The 22,351-nt window shown below is 48.1% G+C and overlaps 1 protein-coding gene across 3 annotated transcripts in view; it reads left to right on the top strand.

Annotated features, from left to right (window-relative positions):
* Window positions 1-22,351, top strand: part of LOC137429676 (uncharacterized) — a 155,519-nt gene that overhangs the window by 6,816 nt on the left and 126,352 nt on the right. For all 3 annotated transcript variants that reach the window (XM_068119800.2, XM_068119799.2, XM_068119801.2), the window contains exon 3: window positions 4,111-4,216. In XM_068119800.2, coding sequence (XP_067975901.2) covers window positions 4,111-4,216 — 106 coding nt within the window. The remainder of the gene's footprint in view (window positions 1-4,110; window positions 4,217-22,351) is intronic.

Below are 22,351 nucleotides of genomic sequence, written 5' to 3'. Positions count from 1 at the left end.
CACGACCTTGACCCTCACCTCGTGTGGAGATTCATGCATGGACTTTGGGGAATATTACAGTCTACTCACGGTTGGCGTATCGTGAGTTCATTGCTTTGAGAGCATTGGGGAATGATGGTACATCATGAACAATACATATTCACATGAACAATATGTATTGTTCATGTGATGCAAGTGACATTTTCATTGTACTCTTTAATAGTGTTATTATTGTTTATGTGAGAGTTCTTAATACAACTAGATGGTATTCATAGAAAACGTACACTGCGCAGTCAACTTGTTGCGAGCCAACTCTTCTGTTTTTGAACATTTTTTTTCTTTGATCCAATATGGCTGCCAGACCACGTGAGCGATGACATCGTAAATTTATATTCTCTAATATAATTGTTGCATAGATCACGAATGAATGAATTTCATTCATATGAAAATTCATAATGAAATTCATTCATTTCATTCATAGATCACGCTCAATACATTTCAAACTGATCAGACTAAGCGTTGTCCCTGTCAAATTTTGACGCCATAATTATGGCACCAATGACGTCATCGTTAACAACACCTATTCCCCATATGGAGTTCTTTACAATGAGCCATGTTACAATTTTTTCCATGCAGCTGTTTTGGAGATATGGAGGTGCAACATTTTTTGGTTTTCCAAGATGGTGCCTGTACCACATGACCTATGATGTCATGATTATCATTAAAATATTCTGAAGGGGTAGGCTCCTATGGTGAAAATTTCGTGTCCGTCAGACCAACAGTTGCTGAATTTTTTAAAATAATGATCGGATGGATAAGTGTTGTATTTGTCGAATTATGACGTCATATCGAAGGCACCGATGACATCATCATTAACATATCTTATTCCCCAAGGAGAGTACTTGACAATGAGCCAGGTCTCAATTTCTTCCATGGAGTGGTTTCAGAGATATAGGCGTGAAGTTTTTCCAAGATGGCGCCTGTACCATGTGACTTAAGACGTCATAATAAGCATTAAAATATTCTACAGGAGGAGGCACTCTTATGGTGAAAATTTCATGTCAATCGGACCAACGGTTGCCAAGAAAATGAATTTTTAAAATGCAGACAAGGCACACGGCGTACCGGCACACGTATGCACCTGAATGCTTAACCTCACTTTTCGCTTCGTGAGCGCAGGGTAATTACTTGCTTTGTTCTGCAATTGCATTGGAGTGGTTTTACCAAGGTTTATTAGAAAACGCAAAATAACAATTCTTTCTCTTATGATTTTCAATTCTTATTTCTCTTTTTCAATTCCTATTTTAAAATGCATTTCGTTAATTGTACAGTATTGGTTGTTCCTAAACTTAAATATAAATAATTTAAAGGATTGCTGTAAATGATATTAATTTCACAACATCCCATATTCAACTTTATTTAAATTGTAAACCTCAAAACATAGTTCCTATACCTAAAGCAAGAACCTTAACCTGTAAGCAATTGACTAGTTTCCCGACTGCATGGATCATCATCTGGGCACTGTTTTTCCTCGAGGTTTCGATCCTTTCAGCCCAGGACCTCTCCAAACGGCGGATCCACAACCTCGATCATGGATCCACATCAATAGATGGTACATCAGTAGATCCACAACCTCAGTTGCGTCCAGGCAGTTAGTCAACCCATCAATGCAACATCACTTATTCCAACTTTACTCGCTAATAGGATTTAATGTATTCTCATATATTTAAAACTTTTCTTACACACACCATAATATGATAACATCATTAAATCATGCACATCTTACCTTAAATAAACCATATCTACCAACCAGCAAGACCACACCACCTACCTCTGGATCAAACTGCATTTCGAATATTCAAACTGTCACCTATAACAGTTTTTTGCATGCTGCCGTATCCTATCAACCACTGATTCCTAGCAACATTGATTTGTAGTATATTTAATTCCGATATTGCACTGTATTTGCATAAAGATCTCATGAATAATATTTTTACTATTCGTACTGTATTTTACTAATTCGATTTGGTGTCTTTTTGTGATATTAAGGTGCACGGTGGGGTAAAAAATAAAAAAAATAAAAACATTGTTGTTTTTCATGTCAAAGTGTTCTTTGAAGTATATATTTTCAGAATCAAACTGTTTTGATTGGTACTTATTTCCAAAGAAATAAGTTGAAATAAGTTGAAAACTAATCATCCAAATTGAATGAAATTTGGCATTAATAATCATCTTAACATGTTGGATGAATCAATGATGGCTTTTTAAGATACCCCTTCTACAAATTGAGTTATGAAAAAAATCCTTGTATTTTTCTTTAAAAACAAAGAAAAAATATTTTGTGTAATTATCATTGCAATTTACTGAAAAGCCATCACTGGTCTCTTTGGATATACCCATACAAACTACCCAAAGGGGTAAATAACAGATTGACTGAGGCAGTTAGCAGTAGTTCCAGTTTCAATTATGTCAACCAAAAAAACATATTTTTGTATGTGTCTAGAAAATTAAAGCTCATGTTTATTTGTATCCGAAATTCACTTGTGTCTGTATTTTTGGATTCCTCATACTCTAAGCTTTCTAGCAGTATATGGTTTGTGGGTGGAAGCTTCACTGGAAAGACTGATAATTTCAATCTATTGATGGCACATGAAACGTGCTATTTTACCCCACTGTGCACCTTAAAGAAAACTTGTTTTAACCTACCAACTGTAGCTCCCTGTGCTAGCATACGTCTGACTAGTTGTTGTAATCTATTGACAAGTTCAGAGTGTGTCTATACACATACACATACATATACATACATATACATACATGTACACACATATACACATACCCTAAGGTCTTAAGCTAGCCACCTTGATTGTTAGGCCAACACCAGGCTGCTAATAAATGTTGAGAACTTTAGAGTCCACATAATCCAGCAGAGACGGATGATATGCTGGGGTGCCAATCCATTTTTTAAATTTTATTATTATTATTTTTTTGGTATACAGAATCGAGGCTCGTGAAAGAGCTAAGATTTATCACACAAACAAATCAAACTGACAAACAAAGTATATAAAAAGGGGAGCAGTAGACATGATGGGGAGAGAAGGGGAAGCACACAAACACAACATTTGAGAGCAGGGACATCAGGAGATGTGTGGGAGGGAGAGGGCTTGGGGGGAGGAGGCATGGGAAGGGGGGGTGGGGGGGGGGGGGAGAAGTATAAAACACAAGGACACCTAGGACTTCCAGGAAAGAAGTTGGTATTTCAAAAAAGTGGATTTGGGTGAAATTAGCAGGGGTTGAAAAGATCAAGGTTTTGGATGGGAGAAGATAAGAGATGGTGGTGAACAGCTGTTTTAAAGACCTGGAGGGAGGAGTGGGATTGAAGAGAGTGAGGAAGTTTGTTCCAGAGGCGGGAGAAAAGAGGAATGAAGGAGTGAAGGTGGGCAGAGAGTCTTTATTTTGGCAGTTTAACCATAAGAGGGTTGCAGGCAGATCTTGTGCGACCTGTAGGAATATTTGGGGGACAGAGCCCAGAGAGAGCTGGGGGAGCAAGGCCGGAGAGGAGTCGGGAGAAGACGGAAAGACCACCAACCTGTCTGCGGTGAGTAAGTGAAAGGCCCTCGGAGTTAGCTTCATCGTGGGAGATTCCAATGATTTGGAAGATCAATAATCTGTTGAGCTACGGACCAAGGCATTGCAGGCCATGAATCATTAGTATTTTTCCAATGAATGATTTGGAACGACATGGGATGACCAGTCTGTAGTTGGCTTTGGAGGCCAGCTTTGTTATCTATCCAGAGCGACATGGTGAGATTGTGAAATTTGCCGTGATTGAAAGATGTGTTCCATTTTTCAATTCTAGATGAGCAGGGTATGATATAGCCATGACCTGGCATACAGTGAGATGCCGTACTGTATGACACAATCTGGAGTCGTCTGCGAAAAGGAATACAAGGTTTTCCAAAGCATGGGAGAGGTCATTTGTCTTCCTAGTCACACGACTCCACTGTGATTGCTTCTCTTTGGTTTGGTTTCGTAAATTGATTGTACATGTTTTGTTGCCATAGTAAGATTGTTATTTTGTGCTTGACATTTCCTTCCAAGAATTGTAACACCAAGTTGTCCTTATCATTTCAGGAAGAGGTGAGGAATGTTACTGCAGACACATCACGGGTTACTTCACATAGGAATGATTTGTCTTCTGATGATGAAGGAACCAAGAGACAGCGAGAAATTTTTAAAGGTTGGTTCTCAGAGGCGACAGTGGGTTTTCACTGAATATGAATGAATGAATGAATGAATGATCGTTTTAAGGCCATTTTCCCCGCTAGAGCGGGGGTTAGCCTTGCGGGCCCCATGACAATCATGGTTCCCTGTTTGAGGCAATGTTTTTATGGCTGGATGCCCTTCCTGACGCCAACCCTTGGTCACGCTCCTACGATGCGCAGGGATACAGTATACCTATTCTAAATCGGGGTACACACCGTGATCATTCATCCCAGCAAGCTGGTACTCAATTTGCCGACCTCGGAAGGATGACAGGCTGAGTCAACCCCCCTGGCATTAATTCAGCGATCGACCGGGATTCGAACCCAGGATCCTAGGATCCTAAGCCGGCACCCTAACCGCTAAGCCAACACCAGGCTATTGCCTGATATTGTTGCCCTTATATTTTTTGGGATATGTTGTTGTTGTTGTTTTTTTGTTTATACAGTGGTTCTAAGCACATTGAGAGCTTCTACATTTACCAGGAGCACAATGACATAAGGGGACACAGTATATTTACCTCTGCCACTGAAGGTTACGTTTTCACCCGTCTGTCTGTCTGTATGTCTGTCGGTGAGCAGGATATCTCAAAAAGTTGTGGACGGATTTGGACGAAACCTGGTGGACAGGTTGGGTGTGTGAAAAGGATAAATTGGTTCGATTTTGGTGAAGATCAGGTTCTGGAAAAGATAATTTTTTTAAGTACTGTAATTCTTCACCATTGAAAGATGGGGCCAAAACGATATATATCACGATATCTCAAAGTTGTGAACGAGTTGTGACAAAATTTGGTGGCAATTTAAACACCCAAAAACGGTGGTTTAATATCGTGATCAATGGGAAAAATGGCCTGCTCGACCCTCCGAGTTTTTAATATTTTTTTGTGTAATTTTATTGATGTTCTTTTAAACCTGAATACTTACCATTTCTTTCACAATACAATCGTTATCAAATTCTGTCTACCACGGCTTGTAACGATCTTGTACAATTGCTCCGTCGGAACTCTAAACCGTTAGGACGTCGCCATTTCAGTCCTCCGACCGTACGTAAGGTTTTCTTGTTATATTTTGGTTTTGTTTTCTCCCCACCTCCACTGCAACAGGATTGAAGTTATTTTGTGCTACATTCTCTTCCTTCAGTTAAAGACTTACATCCTGAGCATTTTCTCTCTTCCCTCTTGTTGAGACTGTTCTGATGCTTATCTATAAAACAATACGCTGGTTTGTCTGTTGGTCTGTCTCTGTCACATCACGAGATGATGGAATCTCACATATTTGTGAATTAATTGTTTCCTCGTCATTTAATGTTAACGCTATATGTATATAAATAACCACCTTTAGAGGCCATTTTTCCCCGCAAAGCGGGGGTTGGCCTTTTTTGGGAACCGTGGTTGTTGTTGTTTTTCGGTCCCCTTTTTGAAGCAATGTTTTACGGCCGGATGCCCTTCCTGACGCCAACCCTTTTTGCCGCCTTTAACGACAAACAGGGAATTACCAGTGAACTGGTACTCAATATGCCGACCTCGGAAGGATGACAGGCTGAGTCAACCCCCCTGGCGTTAATTCAGCGATTGACCGGGATTCGAACCCAGGATCCTAGGATCCTGGGTTCGAATCCCGGTCAATCGCTGAATTAACGCCAGGGGGGTTGACTCAGCCTGTTCATCCTTCCGAGGTCGGCAAATTGAGTACCAGTTCACTGGTAATTCCCTGCTTGTCGTTAAAGGCGGCAAAAAGGGTTGGCGTCAGGAAGGGCATCCGGCCGTAAAACATTGCTTCAAAAAGGGGACCGAAAAACAACAACAACCACAGTTCCCGAAAAAGGCCAACCCCCGCTTGCGGGGAAAAATGGCCTCTAAAGGTGGTTTTTTATTTATTTATGGCAGTCTTAACTTATACCCTGGACAGAACAAACAAAGACGGACTCACACGGGGAATTGCAGAGTGGATTGGCTGGAAGGAGGTGGGTGGCTGGAGGGGGAGGAAGGCACGGAGCTGGCTGGAGCTTGATCCCGCACGGGACGTCGGGCTGGACCTCGACGGCCGCCGATGCCACCGATCTTGTCATGTGCGTGGGGTAACGGGTCGGAGCTGCTTGGTGGAGCCAACGCTGCTGGTGGGGGGTCTGGCGTGACGGGTTCTCTCTCCCTCTCTCACAAACTCCAGGACTCTCTTCAGGCTTGTCTGTGATCTGATCTCCTCCCTCCTCGACTCCCTCTGGGGGCGTCTTCCTCGGGTTATATAAGCCCCACCCTTGACCCTTTTGCGAACCTCCCCCAAACGTTCTTTTTCCGCCCTCTAAAGCCAACCCCTCGTTCTGGGTTGGTCGGCAAGGGCTGGTTCACTCCTCCCCTCTATGACGAGGTGGAGACACGCCTTTCTTCCCCGACCTTACCTCGTGGCCAATGGTGGTTTTGGGGCGATTCGAGCCAGCCCCAGCCAAAGGGCAGCAATGGCGAATGAAGAAAACCGCCCAAATGCAGTTGGCAATTGCAGCAAACCTGGCAAACCTGGCACTTTGAAGATGCCATGTCGGAGGGATCTACTTTATTTAATGCAGTGCAATGGAGTGTCAAATTAATGGAAGACAAATCCTTAGCCTAATACACAGAATAAGGATATAACTACTGAACAGGGAGATATGGTGTCCTGCGTGTATGCTTTATGGAATTAACTACGGGAACGCCCTTTGACCTTTATCTATCTATAATTCCAGTAATCTCTGTGTGTCTGTGTGTTTGTTTGTTTGTCTGTGACCGCTGTTTCTCGACAACCACGGGTCCGATATACTTTAAACTTGCCAGGTATATTGCTGGGGACCCGAGGATGTGCCTTTTCAAGGTTTCATATTAATCGGAGAAGTAGTTACCGAGCTATGTCCAAAAAACGATTCAACCAATCAGAGAGCAGCGAGCTATCACGTGTGCCGAACGTGGCGAACAGACTCTGCCTCGGACGGCACATTTGAGAGCGTATTCATTTATTTCACGTTGGCAAACTATGTTGGCGTTAAACTATGTTTTCAAACTAATTAAAACTAATTTGCGATTCATCGTCACTGCGATATGCGACCTTCCGGACAGTCAAATGAGGACGTCACTTCCGGACTTACGGATAGTCATAGTGACGACGTGAACGTGGCGAGCAGACGCTGTAAGGTACGATCGATTGTAGTACACGTTTATAATAACTCTGCCGATACAGGCCCGATTAACTGCAGCGCCATCCGAGCTGCGGCGTCGGGACGATACATTCATTGTACGGTCACATCACGCACTTACGGGCACGCCCATGGGCCCATGGGCGAAGACATTTTTTTTTTTTTTTTTGGCAAGGAACGGGCACCCACGTACGGGCACGTCCTAGTACAACAACAAATGCAGGAAGGAGGGTGACATTTTACAACAATTCATTACACAACAATAAAAAAACAACATTCTCATATCCACAACACTGCACCCTCCTCCCCCTAGACACGACCCGGGCCTATGAACTTTAGCTTTTAGTGTGGCACGTAGGTGTAGTTCCCTCTACATTTAACCTGACCCTGAGTGCGACAGTTTTAAAACATAAATAAATATGTCCCGCTGCTCCATTGCACCCTGCCTAACGGATTCACGCCCACAGCTAACCGAATTGCAGAATGGTCTTCAAACTATACATTTACGGTGGGGGCGCATTATTTACAATGGCTCTGCTTTTATTTACAATACGCAACCCAGGACCTGTGATTGTTATTTTGGGGGGGGAGACAGTCTGCCCTGCATCGATGCACCAGGAAGCACCCAAAAACGCACCAAAGCACCCTCAAGCACCAATCGGTGCACAGTCACCACAGTTCAATAAAAATAAAAACAACAAACCCTGCTGGTGGTCTCTTGCTCTTCGGCTCCCTCTGCTGGCTATTGCTATCTTCCTGATGTTGTCATCTTCTTTGCTGGCGGCCTATTTGCAATAATAAAATGCACCCAACGTGTCCATTTTTTAAATTTTATGGCCCACAGGGCCGACTAGTGTGGCTCACCTGTGGGGCATCGGTGCCCTGTGATCAAGGTCCGCCAGCAAGATCTAGGGCCTTCATGGCCGGTTCCAGCAGAGGGGCCATGCCCCAACCCATGGGGTCCATCAGTGGTGCTCAGCCACAGACATGTGGTCCAAAGGTGGTGCATCGATGCAGACAGCTGTGGTTGCGAGAGGTTCGGGCGCCCAATGGCGGACTCACGCACGCTCCCCTCGGCGCCCAGTGGCGCACAGGTCCTCATGTGGGAGACAAAGGGGGGAAAAGACAGATGAGCGAGGGGTAAGGTCTCAAAGGTACACATCAAACAAGGCAATGCAAGGCGAAGTGCGTACGGAGAGCAAAGTGAGAAAAGCTCGTCCCTACCGTACGTCACCCCACCCCCCCCCCCCCTGTCACCTACTCTACCCTTGCCCTTACCCCATATTTACAAAATCTACACCTTTACAAATTCGTCACTACTGTCACGTCTCCCCATATCTCTTCTACACCAAATTCGTCTTCACTCCCTCTACTTCAAAATTTGCCATCACCCAATTCATCATCAATCCTCATAAGGAGGAAGAGATGGAACACAAAGCACAATGTCACACCCACGTCATCATGCGTCTCACAATCCAAAACATTTGCACATTAAAATAATAAAACATGGCATGGTGCGGAGTTACGTCATCCCAGGTGAGTGGATGCAGATGGTGTGAGGAGATCTCCATCCTAACTATCCTCTAAATGACATTAACACACTTTACACTACCCGGGGTCGTCCCTGCCAATCCATTGGCCAACTTACACTATGGGTTCTAAAAACCAAATTCCCATTGACCAAACTGTGGTGCTTCTCAATTTGGGGTCTCACTCCCCCGATTCATCTCCCTATGCCCTTGCACAATTTCCGGGCTGAGTCGTGTAGCTCTCCCAGCAGGTCTACCCACCTGCACACCGCCACCACTGTAGTTGCCACCCGAGCTTACTTAGCTCCTCACCCTAACCTATCTAACTGGGGAAGGCCCCTCCTGGCTCTGTCACCCCTTGGTGCCCTCTGGCACTGGGCTACCCGGGTCCGTCCTCCGGATCCTCGGGCCCCATCCACAACAACTCTACCGGCTCCCAGAGCCCACCTGCGGCCTCACCTGGCCGACATCCTAACAGTGGCGGAGTGTCAACCAACTACACACACTAACAGGCTACACGCCCAGCCATTTCCACAACACTAATGCACCCATCCAAGTACCATTCTTCCACACGCACCACAGATGCCAATATCCAACCACAATTTACCTATACCCTCTACCTAACACTTACACTACCCTCCCCGGGTATTTGTGATGGGGGTCCATCCTCCTTTCCCCCATCCACACCTTCGCACCATCCACTCCACTCCACAGTTTCCACCATGCTCACTCCACGACCATCCATTCCAATACTCCATATACTCCAGACCATTTATTCCATACTCCTGTTTTTCCATACACCTGTTGTTGCACACCTGTGCAATCACACCTGGTGCCACCTGCACCCTCCTTCCTTCCTGGACCATTTGGTCAGCACAACTCATCACTATCACTCTCATACACTGCTCCATCCACCTGTCCAGTTGCACACCTGTGCAATCACACCTTTTAACCACACACACGGCATCATCTAATCTACCTGTTGCCCTGCTAACTTAGTGCTCCCCGTCTTCCCTTTAAACTAAGCACATACCACGGCATTATCATCCAAACTAACCTATCTGCGTCCCCACTACAGGTATCATTGTCACTACCTAATCTTAACGTTACCTAAGGTCATCTTCTCTAGATCCCTATCATTATCCTAACCCTCCCGGGCTAGTTTTCACTGCCAACCCCATAACTAGTGCTCCTTTGCCCCCGCTGTGAGAGATGGCAAAGTTGCCATCCCACCACATCGGGCATCTTTCATTATAAATTTTGCTCGTCCAATTCAACAAATCAAAAATTTGCCAATCATCTGCCAATCATTCAACCAATCATCAAATTTTGCTTTGCAATTTCGGGTCCAAACCACTATCATCATCACCCGTCTACTCACTAGATCCTCTCGGTGCGCCAATTCGTTTCCAAAGCTCTGCTTCGTAAAGCCGAGCAATGGATGCGGGTGGTTCGTTGCCAGCGGATGGTTCCGTCCGGCATTCGGTGCAGGGAAGGCGGTCTACTCGGCCCGAGATTCCACGCACCATCGGGGCACGGGACCGTCCGATGCCCCAATCTCGGCCGGCCGGAGCGCGGCAACCACAAGGCTTCGCTGTGTCGGCCCTTCCAAACGGACCGCCCGCTCCGCCTGGCGGAGCTCGGACGCGACCGTTCCGAGCGAGGCCCAGCGTGGATCGCGTACGGCGGTTCTTTCGAAACCGCCGTGGTTCGGATCCCCGCTGGTCCTCGCGGCACGCGAAGCCCGGCACGCACCGAGGGCCCGATTCAGCTAAACGTCGTTCTAACCGCTAACCCGGTTAGCGTCGATGCTCCATTCGCATGCTTACACCCCGCAGCCCGTTCCTTGCTCATACATCCAGCCGTCTCCATGCTCTTTGTCATTGCACCTTCCCTGACACACCCAGGTACACTCATTCTGCTTACAGACTTGGTCACACACCTGACCACCGCACACCTTTGCACACACTCGTCGTTCGCACACCTCACCAACACACCTCTTCGCGCCCCCTCCTCGGTCACCTCTGTGACAACCACAGGTGTGCTCTCACTTGCACACCCAACCACGTGCCTCACTACCAACTCCAGCGTGCATTCCCATACGCGCTCTACCATTCCAGGTGTGCATCCTTCCATTCCAGGTGTACATCCTCTCTCACCTGCCACAACCAACTCACGCTCCGTGTCACTCTCACTACTCTCACCTCCACACTCGGTCGCGCACTCACCCTTACTCTCGCCAGCGCACTTTCCTCATGCACCCGTCCGTTACACACCTTTCTCGCGCACACTCTCCCTTTACACCCTCCGTAACACTCACCACAGGTGTGCATTCTCCCTTACTCTTGACAGCGCACTCTTTCCTCATGCACCCGTTCGTTACACACTTTTCTCGCGCACACTCTCCCGTTACATCCTCCGTAACACTCACCACAGGTGTGCATGCTTCCGTTACATCCCTTGTAACACTCCCTACGACGCGCTTCCATGTGCCCCCCCCGCACACGCGCTACGACCAACTCACTCTCGACAGCACACTCACTCCTCGGCGCGCACTTTTTCCTCACAAACCCCATAGTCGGACATTCTCGCACACCTCCTTCGCACACCATACCTGTCGCACACATCACCCGCGGCCTCACGAACACCCGGATCCAAATCAACCCCCAAGCCGACTGAAGCTTCCCTCACACCATATACATTTCCGCGTATATCGCCACTCACCATGGTACCTCGTCTCCGCACCTCCTTCGCCACCTGCAAGCTCTTTATTTGGTTAGCGAGCACACCATCACGATTTGAGCACCGACCTTGTACCAATTCTATTACTTCCTCCTTTATCTCTTTCTCAGTTTCCCTTCGTCTCTTCTTAATTTCAATCACCCCTTCTTCCACCTCCTCTAATTTTTCCTTTACCTCCTTCATCTCCCGGTGCGCCCCCTCTATCTCTTCCTCCAACGCCACTTTAACCGTTTCTATGTGCGTCCTCACCTCTCTGTCCTTTGTCTCCATTACTTCTGTCACCTCTCCCAACCTCTTCGTCAACCCCTCATGTACCATCTGACATTCCTTCTGTGTCGCTATTAATTCGTTCTTGATGTCTTTTTGTGTCGCTTTTAACCCCCCGATTATTGCAGTGTTCTTTTCCACTTGGTCCACGAGTTCCTTTTGTCCCACTGTCAGCTGTTCTACTCCCCTCGTCAGACCCTCTATGCCCCCCTGTAACCTAGCCGTATTATTCCTCACCTCTTTCTCCATACGCTTCTCACCTCGCTTTACCTCCTCGCTTACACCTCGTCGTATTTCCTTCCCCATCTCCTCCATCTCTTTTGTAGATGCCACCCTCATCTGTCCCAATTCATCCCTCTGAGCATCCAATTTACCTTCTAACCCGATTTTCACCTCCTCTATCTGGTTCCCCATCCTTTTGATTTCCCGGGCGGATTGCTCCCCTACTTCCCGCAATTTGTCGTCCATTGTGTTTTCTAACCCCCTTAACCCATTTTTCACCCCCTCTATCTGATTCTCCTGGGCAGCCATTCTATTTTCCACCCCCGTTAACCCATTCTTCACCTCTTTTATCCCGTTGTCTAACCCTCAAATTTACTGTCCAACCCCTTAAAATTATTGTCTAACCCCTCAAATTTAGTCCAACCCCGCAAATTTATTGTCTAACCGTTCACCGGTACCCATCGCGTCGTCCCTCATTGCTCCCATTTGGCCCTCCAATCGCTCACTATCAGCCCTCGCTTCGTCCCTCAATCGCTCACTATCAGCCCTCGCTTCGTCCCTTATTCGCTCACCCATTTTGTCCATAAGGGCCCCCATTTGTAGCAAAAAAGGTTCGAATCCACCGGTGCTGCTACGGTCACGGGCGCCGCTAAATTTGGTGCCGCTACACCCACGTGCGCGAGGGCGCCATTTTGCGCGCCTGACACCTCCTCAACCACCTCCTCGTTGCTCTCCTCCATTTCCTCCCTGTGGTCCTGGGTTACCCCTAACCCCTCTTCTAGTTCCCCCACCGGCATCCGATCGCCTTGACTAGCCATGGTGCGATTTCAAAGTTCGGGTTTTTCTAAAACAAAACAAATTTCGGCCGCTCGTAATTTTGAGCGCATTAAGCGCGCTTCGGGTCCAATCTCGCTCCCGACACCAATTGTTACGGATGCGGATAAGATGTTACTGGATTTGCCGAGCGGATGGCCGCCGCGCCCGAACAGTTACCCCGACTAACCCGATTCCTGAACGTTGGCCAAAATCGCGCCACAGATACTCAATAGGGAAAAGACAAAGGCGACACGGATGTGAAGAAGAAGAAGGAGGCAAAAAGGTTTGGAATACGATTATTATTTATTACTATTTGCAGGATTGAAAGAAACCAAGAAGAGGGAAAGATAAGAAAATAAAGCAGAAAGAGGGACGGACCAGAAAGACGCAGTGAAAATACTAGCTTATCTATGGCAGTCTTAACTTATACCCTGGACTAGGGCTGTCAACCGAGCCGAGACCGGGACGAAATCCCGGCGGTTTCGGCTTCGAGACGGTCTCGGGACGGTCCCGAGATAAATTGACTGACGCAATTTCTCGGTAAAAAAATCCCGGTTAAAATTCCAACTTATTGCAGATATTTTCCATAATAGAGGCATTTATTGAGCCTTGCTTTCATTACTCTGCTTCTGCACAAGCATCATTTTTCGCAAGTGCAGCTGAACTGACACAAACGATGATAGATAAAGTAAACTCACTGTTCCAGGATTTTCCCCTCGTCAACAAACAATGCACTGCAAACGAATCCGAATTCCGAATCCGGATCTTCACCAACATCTAATCATGTCGTCCTTGTCACACACGCTGCATCTCCACAAAATTTCGTCCGAATCCGTCCACAACTTTTTGAGATATTGTGTTCACAAACAAACGGACAAACGGACAAACAGACAGGAGTGAAAACATAATCTCCATCGACCTTTGATGGCGCAGGTAACGAAATCAGGATAAAGGTCACAATGAAAATCCGCCTCATCGCGGCTTTATTTAAACCGTTGAATCCTTCCGCTGTATCACTCCGCCTCGCCCCGCCCCGCTGCGGTCACGTGTCCGTCCTTGGAGACGAGTTACGGAATGTGGTTGCTATGGTCTTTTGCACATTAATATCGAGGGACTCGCTCGAGGCCCCGTGATTGGAGGGACGATGTTTATTTAGATTAAAAACACGTTTATAATGGATTATTCTACACACAATGTATTAATACAAGTACAATACATTATGTAGTTTTATGAAATGAGTTTTTGATGAATGTTTGTTTTAATTGCAACGCTAAATCTATAAATTGTAAGAATCCCTCGGGGTTTGGTTTGATGGTTTGAATGTGAAAGTATTTTGGTTATCTTATCTCCACTTTAGGCCTGATAAGTTGATTACGTTTACTTTAGTCACAGAGTCAAAATAAGGAGGCGGGGGGGGGGGGGGGGGGGGGGGGTGATCACTACACCGCCTGCTTTATAATTTACTAGCAGAAGTACCCGGCATTGTCGGGCGGGGGAGGGGAGGGGAACGGGGGGGGAGCGAGCCCCTTGGCGATCACAACTCACAAAATGATAATGAAACTCCAACCGGGACTCGAATATGCCTGGGCAGAAACATTTTCTCCCTCTCTCTGACATTCCGAGCAAGAAATTACACGACAATACAAACTGTAATGAGATAACCCGGTCCCATCGGTGGCTGATCATCTGCATGTAGGCGGTGTATTTTATTTCATCCCGGTAAATGGAAGCTAAGTCGGAATTTAAGTACTCAACATCAGAAATGAATTTTTTTCATTGTTGTTTATATATTGTAATGAAATTCCATTATTTTAGAAGCCTTATTATTTATTATTATTATTATTTTTATTTTTATTTTTTCTTTGCCGGGAACCGAGCCGACCCGAGATCCCGTTATGAACATTGAAAATTTATCGAGACGGTTCCGAGACGGGATTTTGAATCTAGCTAACAGCACTACCCTGGACAGAACAAACAAAGACGGACTCACACGGGGAATTGCAGAGTAGATTGGCTGGAAGGAGGTGGGTGGCTGGAGGGGGAGGAAGGCACGGAGCTGGCTGGAGCTTGATCCCGCACGGGACGTCGGGCTGGACCTCGACGGCCGCCGATGCCACCGATCCTGTCGTGTGCGCGGGGTAACGGGTCGGAGCTGCTTGGTGGAGCCAACGCTGCTGGTGGGGGGTCTGGCGTGACGGGTTCTCTCTCCCTCTCTCACAAACTCCAGGACTCTCTTCAGGCTTGTCTGTGATCTGATCTCCTCCCTCCTCGACTCCCTCTGGGGGCGTCTTCCTCGGGTTATATAAGCCCCACCCTTGACCCTTTTGCGAACCTCCCCCAAACGTTCTTTTTCCGCCCTCTAAAGCCAACCCCTCATTCTGGGTTGGTCGGCAAGGGCTGGTTCACTCCTCCCCTCTATGACGAGGTGGAGACACGCCTTTCTTCCCCGACCTTACCTCGTGGCCAATGGTGGTTTTGGGGTGATTCGAGCCAGCCCCAGCCAAAGGGCAGCAATGGCGAATGAAGAAAACCGCCCAAATGCAGTTGGCAATTGCAGCAAACCTGGCAAACCTGGCACTTTGAAGATGCCATGTCGGAGGGATCTACTTTATTTAATGCAGTGCAATGGAGTGTCAAATTAATGGAAGACAAATCCTTAGCCTAATACACAGAATAAGGATATAACTACTGAACAGGGAGATATGGTGTCCTGCGTGTATGCTTTATGGAATTAACTAGGGAATGCCCTTTGACCTTTATACAACAACAAATGCAGGAAGGAGGGTGACATTTTACAACAATTCATTACACAACAATAAAAAAAACAACATTCGCATATCCACAACAATATATATATATATCCAAATATATATGTATATATCCAAATATATATATATATATATCCAAATATATATATATATATTGTTATAGATCGCGGCTAGATGTTATAGACCGAGCGGTTTGTGACCGCGACCTAACAAACTTACCCGATTCCACCCGAACGTTGACTAATCGCGCTACGCTAGATCAATTGAGGAAAGGACACACGGCTGGATTAAAATGACACGACACCAAGGGTTCAGTTCTCAAGACCTCCGGAGGAGGTTATATTAGGGCGGAAGGTCAGATTACAACTACAAGAGGGACAGCATAGAAAGGCAGGCACTTAGACACACTTATCTTATTCCCGACAGACCACAGATAAACAGGACAAAAACTGACTCACACGGGGATTGATGGCAAGGAAAGCGGGTATTCGATGGCCAGCACAAGGTGCACCTTGTGCTCAGGGACAGGATAGCGCGGCCCAAAAGATGCAGGAGGTCTCTCAGCGCTCGGAGGTAGTGACTTCTCTTTCTCCAAGCTGGGGGCGCATCTCTCGTCACGTCCGGTAAGTGGCCGCGTATATCCGGCGGGGAGTGACACGCCCTCGGCTCGTTAGCTCCGCCCCAGATGGAATCGGCCCGTTGCTTCTCATTGGGTGCGTGCGGGGGGGTTACCGGCTCCGCCCTTGACGAGGGGCTGACAAGGAGCCCCTTCGTGGTAACCCCGTCGGAGCGCATGGTCAATGGCGGCTAACCGAGCCGGTGTGAGGACGCACACTCCCCCCGCGCGCGCCGTTGTTGTAGTTGTTGTTGTAGTTGTTGTTGTAGTTGTTGTTTGGGGAAGAAGATGGGAGGAGGTATGGGAAGGTCCTAAACTCACTACTGGTGCCATATAATCACATTCTGGTGCAACGAAGAGTCAGAATTAATGGAAACGAGTCCTTAACTGACATAGACTAAGAATAACTAGCAAGATGTCCGAAAGTTGTCTACGTGAGATGCGGTGGACCTGGGCACGACATTTAATGGGGGAAAAAGGGGAAGGTCGGTTCTACAGAGTGTTATTTACAGGCAATGGGACTAGGGAATGGGGGATTGGGGATAGTTGGGGAGTATTGGGGAAATAGGGGAGTATTTACAAGCGGATATTGAGGCCAAGTCCCATATCCGCAACATTGCACCCTTCTCTACCCTCGGGGCGTCCCGACCCGATAAATTTTTACCTATTTTAGTGTGGCACTCAGATGTAGTTCCCTCTACTATTAACTCTACCCTGAGTGCGACAGTTTTACAGATATTCACAAATGAGTAAATATGTCCCCCTGCGACGTTGCACCCTTCTCCTCACAGAAACACACCCACAGGATAACCGAATCCGGAAAGAATTCGCAAACTAAACATACAGCCGGTAGGGAGCAGTATTTACACAAGACTACGCTGATATTTACACTACGATCCAGGACCTGTTTTTGGAGGAACACATGCAGATGTTATGCATAGAGAGAGCACGCATGCCAGCATCGATACACCAACCCACGAGTGCTCTGTGGCCTTACGGCCTTTAATAATGTGCAGAGCACCCCTTCCCAGCACCAAAAGCACCACCCCATCACACAGTCAGCACCATCCGGTGCAGTCACCATTGTTCAATGAATAAAAATAAATTCAACAACCCCTAACCCTGCAGGTGTCTCTTGCTCTTCGTGTGGTGCACGTGGCCTTCTGGCTTCTTTCAAAAAATAAAGAAAGGCGCCAACCGCGTCCATTTCCTTATTGTGGCCATCAGGGGGCCAACTGTTAGTGGTTCACCTTGTATGGCATAGGTGCCACGTTGACCCATAGGTCCATCCATGGGTGGTGCTTGGCCGCAAAAGAACTGCGGTCCATTGTGGGTGGCCACAAACATTGCGGTCCATATGGTGTATCGATCCAGGCAGCAAGCAGCGAAAGTGCAGGCCCACAACTGCGGATCCAGCACCTCTCTCTCCTCTCTCTCTGCCCAAAAACCAGATCCTCGGAGGTGGGAGACAAAAGAAGCAGACAAGTGAGTAAGGTGGTAAGGGCGCAAAAGTGCACGCAATGCAAGGTAATGCACACTGGGGGCACATGGGAACCAGGTGAGACAGGTACGTTCCTACCGTACGCCCCCCCCCCCCCCCCACCAGGTAACCTACATGGCCCCTCCCTTACCCCTTACTGTATCCACAAAACACAACACTACCCATACACATCTACTTTACAAATCAACAAACATCCCTACTGTCTTCCCCGTTCCTCCCATAAACCAAATTCGTCTTCTCTCCCTCCTAACCAATCAAATTTGCCATTTTCAACTCTCATCAAAATTTGCCATCTCCAACTGAACATCACAATTTGCCATTACCAATTCATCATCAGTCCCTCCTAGGGAGGGAGAGATGGAATCACCCCAATGTCTCATCCACGTCGTGATGCGTCTCACAAATCCACAGCAATCTCATTTCCTGCAACAAAACAAAGAAAACACATGTGTGGAGTCATCATCATCACCTCAGGTAAGTGGCTGCGTATGGTGCGACAGGTTCATCAATCCTAACTATCTCCTAAATGACTTTAACAACTTTACACTACCCGGGGTCTTTCTCCGGCCAAACCATTGGCCCTCTTACACTATGGGTTCTAAAAACCAATTCCCATTGAGCAAACTGTGGTGCTTTTCAATTTGGGGTCTCACTCCCCCGATTCATCTCCCGGTGCCCTCGCACAATTTCCGGGCTGTGACGTGTACCTCTCCCAGCGGGTCTACCCACCTGCACACCCCCACCACTGCAGTTGCCTCCGAGCTTACCTGCTCCTTACCCTAACCTAACTACCTGGGGAAGGCCCTCTGGCGCTCTCCCCACTCGGTGCCCTCTCTGGCACTGGGCTGCCCGATCCACACCCGGGATCCTCAGGCACCCACTCACAACTACCGGCTCCCAGAGCCCACCTGCGGCCTCACCTGGCCGACATCCTCACAGTGGTGGAGTGCCCAACCAACTACACACACTAACAGGCTACACGCCCAGCCATTTCCACAACACTAATGCACCCATCCACAATACCATTCTGCAACCGCACCACAAATGCCAATATCCAACCACAATTTACCTATACCCTCTACCTAACACTTACACTACCCGCCCCGGGTACTCGTGAAAGGGGTCCACTCTTCCCCCATCCACACCTTCGCACCATGCACACCACTCCGTACCACTTACTCCAACTCTCTCCACACACCTGTACTTGCACACCTGTGCTCTCACACCTGGTGCCACCTGCACCCTTCTCTCCCCAAGCGCCTTCGCGCTGATCCACCACACTCACTACTCATCCATTGCTCCACACACCTGTCCAGTTGCACACTTGTGCAATCACACCTGTTCCATCCTCACACACACGGCATCATCTCAGCTAACTACTCCCTTCTGAAACCTGCGCTTCCCAGTCGTCCCTTTAAACTATTGCGCTCCCACGTCATTATCATCCATACTAATCTACCTGCGTCCCCACTACAGGTATCAGTCACTAACTAAACTTAACGTCACCTAATGTCATCTTCTAGGGCCCTACACACATATAACCTAACCCACCCGGGCTAGTTTTCACTGCCATACACCCCATAATCTAGTGCGCATTTGCCCCCACTCTGGGAAGGGTGGCAGGGATGCCCCCCTTACCCACCGGGCCCATCGCTCACTACCAATTTTGCACATCAAATTTCAACAAATCAAAATTTTTGCCAATCACTACCCATCATCTGCCAATCACTACTGCCAATCCCTTGCCAATCATCAAATTTTGTTTTTCTCTAATTTTGGGTCCAAAACACTAACCTCATCACCCAGTCTACTCACTAATGCCTCTCGGTGCGCCAATTCCTGTCCAAAGCCCGGCTTCGTAAAGCCAAGCAATGACTGCGGGTTGTGTGGTGCCAGCGGCTGGATACGTCCCGCATTCGGTGCAGGGAAGGAGGTTTACCCGGGCCGAGATCCCACGCACCATCTCGGCGTGGAGCCATCCAATGTCCCGATCTCGACCTGCCGGCACCTCTTAACAAAACGTGGTCGCCATGACGACCCTTCCTATCCAGCCGCCCGCTCCGCCTAGTGGAGCACGGACGCGGCCGTTCAAAGCGAGGCCCAGCACGCACCGAGGGCCCGCTTCGGCTAAAAGTCGACCTAACCTCTAACCTGGTTACCGTCGATGCTTCACCTGGGTTCTTACACGCATACGCTACCCCTTTCGTGCTCCTACATCCAGCCGTCTCCATGCTCCTCGTACCTTTCCTTACACACCCAGGTACTCTCATTCCACTCACAGCCTTGGTCACACACCTGACCACCGAACACTTTGGCACACATTCGTTGGTCGCACACCTCACCAACACACCTCTTCGCGCCCCCTCCTCGGTCACCTCCTCTGTGACAATCACAGGTGTGCTCTCATTCGCACACCCAACCACGTGCCTCACCACCAACTCCAGCGTGCATTCCCACTCACGCTCTACCATTCCAGGTGTGCATCCTTCCATCCCAGGTGTACATCCTCGCTCACCTGTCACAACCAACTCACTCTCCTTGTCACTCTCACTACTCTCACCTCCATTCTTGACAGCGCACTCACCCTTACTCTTGACAGCGCACTCTTTCCTCATGCACCTGTCCGTCACACACCTTTCTCGCGCACACTCTCCCGTTACACCCTCTGTAACACTCACCACAGGTGTGCATTCTTCCTTGCCTTTGACAGCGCACTCTTTCCCCATGCACCTGTCCGTCACACACCTTTCTCGCGCACACTCTCCCGTCACTCCCTCTGTAACACTTACCACACTGCGCTTCCATGTGCCCCCTCGCACACGAGCTACGACCGACTCACTCTCGCCAGCACCCTCACTCCTTGGCACGCACTTTTTCCTCACACACCCCAGAGTCGGACTTTCTCGCACACCTCCTTTTTCGCACACCAGACCTGTCGCACACTTCACCAACGGCCTCTCACGAACACCCGGGTCCATCTCGACCCCCAAGCTTATTAAATCACCTGGCGCATCATACGCACGACCATATTGGTCACCACTTACACCGGCTTCTCTTTCTCTTCGCTTCTCCTCCATCACCTGCGAATCCCTCATCCGGTTAATGAGCACATCATCACGATCCGAACACAGACTTTGGACCAATTCTTTTACTTCCTCCTTTATCTCTTTCTTATCCTCTCTCCGTCGCTTCTTAATTTCGCTCACCCCTTCTTCCACTTCTTCTAATTTCTGCTTCACCTCCTTCATCTCTTCGTGCGCCCCTTTAAGCTCTTCCTCTAACTCCACTTAATTTTTTTCTATGTGCTCCCGCACCTCCCGCTCTTTAACCTCCATCACCTCTACCACCTTGTCCATTTTCCTCGTCAGGTCCTCATGTACCGTCTGACACTCTTTTTTAATTACCCCTACGTCCTTTTTCATCTCCTTCTGTGTCGATTTTAAACCCTCTATTACCGCTGTGTTCTTCTTTACCTGGTCCCCCAACTCCTTTTGTCCCACTGTCAGTTGTTCTACTCCCAGCGTCAACTCCTCTATACCACTTTGCAATTTTACAGTCCCCTTTCTCACCTCCTTCTCCATGCGCTCCTTACAGCGCCTCACCTCCTCGCGCACTCCTCCGACCTCCTCACTCACTCCTCTTCTGATCTCCTCTCCCATCACTTGCATCTCCTGCCCAGATGCCACCCTCATCTGCTCCATTTCCTCCCTGTGAGCATCCAGTTTGGTTTCTACCCCCATTCTGACCCCCTCTATCTGCTGCCCCATTTGTTTAACTTCCCTTTCCGCTTGGTCCTTCATGTCCCTCAATTTGCCTTCCATACTGTTTTCTAACCCCTCTAACCCTTTTTGCATCCCTTCCATTTGATTCTCTTGAGCGGCCATTCTGTTTTCTACCCCCCATTAACCCCTCCTGTATTTCCCCTAATCTATTGTCTAATTTCCCAAATTTCTTGTCTAATCCCTTAAAATTATTGTCTAACCCCTCACCGGTACCCCTCGCTTCGTCCCTCATTACCCCCAATTGCTCACTCTGAGCCCTCGCTTCGTCCCTCATTACCCCCATTTGGCCCTCCAATCGCTCACCCATTTGTTCCATAAGGGCCCTCATTTGCAGGAGGAAAAGGTTCGAATCCACCAGGGGCGCTGCCACGGTCGCGGGCGCCGCGACCAGCGAGGCGCCATTTTGCGCATCCGCAATGTCGGGCGCAACGACGCTAATTTGTGCGTCTGCTACCCTCGCTGTTTCGCTCTCCTCGCGTCCCTCAATTTGGTCCTGGACCGACCCTGCCTCACTCTCCTCTACCGGACCCCAGCTGTCTTGGTCTGCCATAGCGCGACTTTCAAAATTCGGGTTTTTATTTCCGTAAAACAAATCAAATTTCGCCGTTATAATTTCGAGCGCGGAAAAAACGTGCTCCGGATCGAATTCTACCTCCCAAAGTTTGGGCCTAACAAATTTAGTCCCAGGTCCGAATCCGACACTCCTGACA

This window comes from Myxine glutinosa, chromosome 6 (genome assembly GCF_964187855.1).
Source record: "Myxine glutinosa chromosome 6, kmMyxGlut1.1, whole genome shotgun sequence".
NCBI classification, from domain to species: domain Eukaryota; kingdom Metazoa; phylum Chordata; class Myxini; order Myxiniformes; family Myxinidae; genus Myxine; species Myxine glutinosa.
Note: the sequence above shows the minus strand (reverse complement) of the source record. Positions and strands in the feature narration are given on the sequence as shown.